Source organism: Nestor notabilis, unplaced genomic scaffold, assembly GCF_000696875.1.
Source record: "Nestor notabilis isolate BGI_N333 unplaced genomic scaffold, ASM69687v1 scaffold17405, whole genome shotgun sequence".
Taxonomy (NCBI): domain Eukaryota; kingdom Metazoa; phylum Chordata; class Aves; order Psittaciformes; family Psittacidae; genus Nestor; species Nestor notabilis.
This window is the reverse complement of record NW_009930780.1, coordinates 3,916-6,269: the sequence shown is the minus strand read 5'-3', so window position 1 is coordinate 6,269 and position 2,354 is coordinate 3,916. Positions and strand designations below refer to the sequence as shown.

The 2,354-nt window shown below is 62.7% G+C and overlaps 1 protein-coding gene across 1 annotated transcript in view; it reads left to right on the top strand.

Annotated features, from left to right (window-relative positions):
• PCBP4 (poly(rC) binding protein 4) overlaps positions 1-2,158 on the top strand; it is a gene marked incomplete at its 5' end in the record, with an annotated part of 3,971 nt that extends 1,813 nt beyond the window's left edge. Inside the window, 6 exons of the mRNA XM_010015581.1 lie at positions 1-59; positions 230-274; positions 431-506; positions 847-899; positions 1,313-1,482; positions 1,822-2,158. The exon at positions 1-59 is cut by the window's left edge and continues 16 nt beyond it. Coding sequence (XP_010013883.1) covers positions 1-59; positions 230-274; positions 431-506; positions 847-899; positions 1,313-1,482; positions 1,822-2,158 — 740 coding nt within the window. The remainder of the gene's footprint in view (positions 60-229; positions 275-430; positions 507-846; positions 900-1,312; positions 1,483-1,821) is intronic.
• Positions 2,159-2,354: the final 196 nt, after the last annotated feature.

Below are 2,354 nucleotides of genomic sequence, written 5' to 3'. Positions count from 1 at the left end.
CCACCATCCCCTACCACCCTGGTCTCTCCCTGGGCACCATCCTGCTCTCTGCCAACCAGGTAAGGGGCTGCAGCACCCCCCTCCAGGCACAGGGTTGCCAGGGCACTCAGCTTCTGCCAGCCAGGGGCAACTCCAGTGGCCTTGGGGTGGCATCCCTGACCCAGTGTGTGGCCTGAGGCAGGGGTCACCACCTGGCCCCCCACTGATGCCCCTTCCCTTCCCCCCCCAGGGCTTCCCCATGCAGGGTCAGTACAGTGGGGTCTCTCCTACAGAGGTGAGTCCGTCCCTGTGGCAGCACATCCCTGATCCCATGGGCACTGTGTCTGTGCCTGTCAGGGATGCCTGCCCTGGGAGGTGCTAGGTGCCAGCATCCGGCCCCAGGAGTGAACAGGGAATAACACCTCCTTCTTCTTCCTCCTGCTTTCCGCAGGTGACAAAGCTGCAGCAGCTCTCAGGGCACTCGCTTCCCTTTGCCTCCCTGGGCCACACACCCCCCATGGTGCCAGGTGAGCATCTCTTGTGCCCCTCCAGGGTATGGAGTGCCCCTCCTGATCCACCCAGCCACCTAGCCCTGATGAAGGGTTCCCCATCCTCTGCACCCTCTCTGGTTCCAGCCCCCCAGCATGGCTACCTCCTCCCTGAATGACCCTGTCCTTGATTTCCTGGGGTTCCTGCAGCCACCAGGGACCCCCAACCCTGCCGTGGGGGAGCACCAGCACCAAGTTATTCCTTTCCCCAGGGATCCTTCAAGTTTGTCCCTAGGGACATTGACTGTCCCTGCACAGGGCTTGGGGTGGGGGCATAGAGCTGCTGGAGACCCACTAACATCCCCATCTCTTTCTCCAGGCCTGGACACCAGCTCCCAGAGCAGCTCCCAGGAGTTCCTCATACCCAATGATGTATGTGTGTGTCCCGGGATGGTGAGGGGGACCACAGCTTGTCCCCATCCATGTGCCCCCCCCCCCAGCCACTTTGCAGGGGCCCACACAAGCCTTGCCTGTCAGAGCTCAGGAGAGGCTTCAGGGGCAGAAGCAGCTGGAAGGGAAACTGGGAAACTGAGGCATGTGAAGGGGGAAAGGGCTTGGCCAACACCAAGGAATAGCCTTGGGATGTGTCAGCCAGCCAGGGGGGGATTGAGTGAGATCAAAAAGCAGGGTCTGCCCGAGGAAAGCAGCACCCTGCCCTCCAGGTGCCTGCCTCAGTTTCCCCAGTCCTCCCAGACATAGAGAGTGGCCAGTGAGCCCCTGGGAGCTCCCTGGTTGGCATGGCCCCTCCAGCTGCTCCCTGCTCACCCCAGTCCTTGCCTCTCCAGCTCATTGGCTGCATCATTGGCCGGCATGGCAGCAAGATCAGCGAGATCCGGCAGATGTCAGGTGCCCACATCAAGATCGGGAACCAGACTGAGGGCTCCAGTGAGCGGCACATCACCATCACAGGGTCCCCCGTCAGCATCACCCTGGCTCAGTACCTCATCACAACCTGGTAGGTTGCACTTCATCACAAGTGATGGCGTCATCACAACCTAGGTGCATGTCCCCAGCACCCCAGTGCAGCTTTGGGGGGACACCCCCACCCCAGCATCCTCAGGAAGGATGAGGTTGGGCAGTGCTTTGAGGTCCTGAGATGTTGGGTGCAGGACCCTAGACCCACAGGGTTTGAGCCCCAGCCTTTTAGCTCTCCCCAGCAGGATGCCCAGGATGAAGACCTGTGCCAGAAGGGACGGGGCGTGCAGTCCCTGCACCCTACAATGGGCAGGTTGGGGTGAGGACCCACTCTGTTGCTGTGGTCCTCACCACCCCATCAACACCTTTGCTTCTCCAGCTTAGAGACGGCCAAATCTACCTCCCAGGTGCCGCCAGGCCCTGGCTCCATGGACCTCGGCGTGGGCTTCAACCAGCCCCTCACCCCGGGCTCTGGTGCAGCACTTCCTGCCGTTGCTCCGGCCCCCCCGGCCCTGCTGGGCACCCCCTACACCATCTCCCTCTCCAACTTCATCGGTCTGAAGCCGGTGTCCTTCCTGGCGCTCTCCCCGTCCTCTGTGGCAGGTCCCAACGGCGGCACCTCCACCTATACGACCAAGATGTCGGTGGCCAACGGCACCAAGAAAGCTGACCGGCAGAAGTTCTCACCCTACGGAGCCCTGCTGGCGGGTGGGTGAGGGGGCCTGGGGTGCCACCCGGTGCTAGGGACACCCTCTGATGCCCACCCTGTCCTCAGCCCCTGCCAGGCATCCCATGCCCGGGATGGACCCCTTTGCCCCCCACCCCGGGGAAGGGTCTTCCTGGCACATGGCCACTGAGGAAAGGGCTGCTCTGCTGCCTGCTGCCCATCCCAGCAGCACTGTGTTCCCCTCC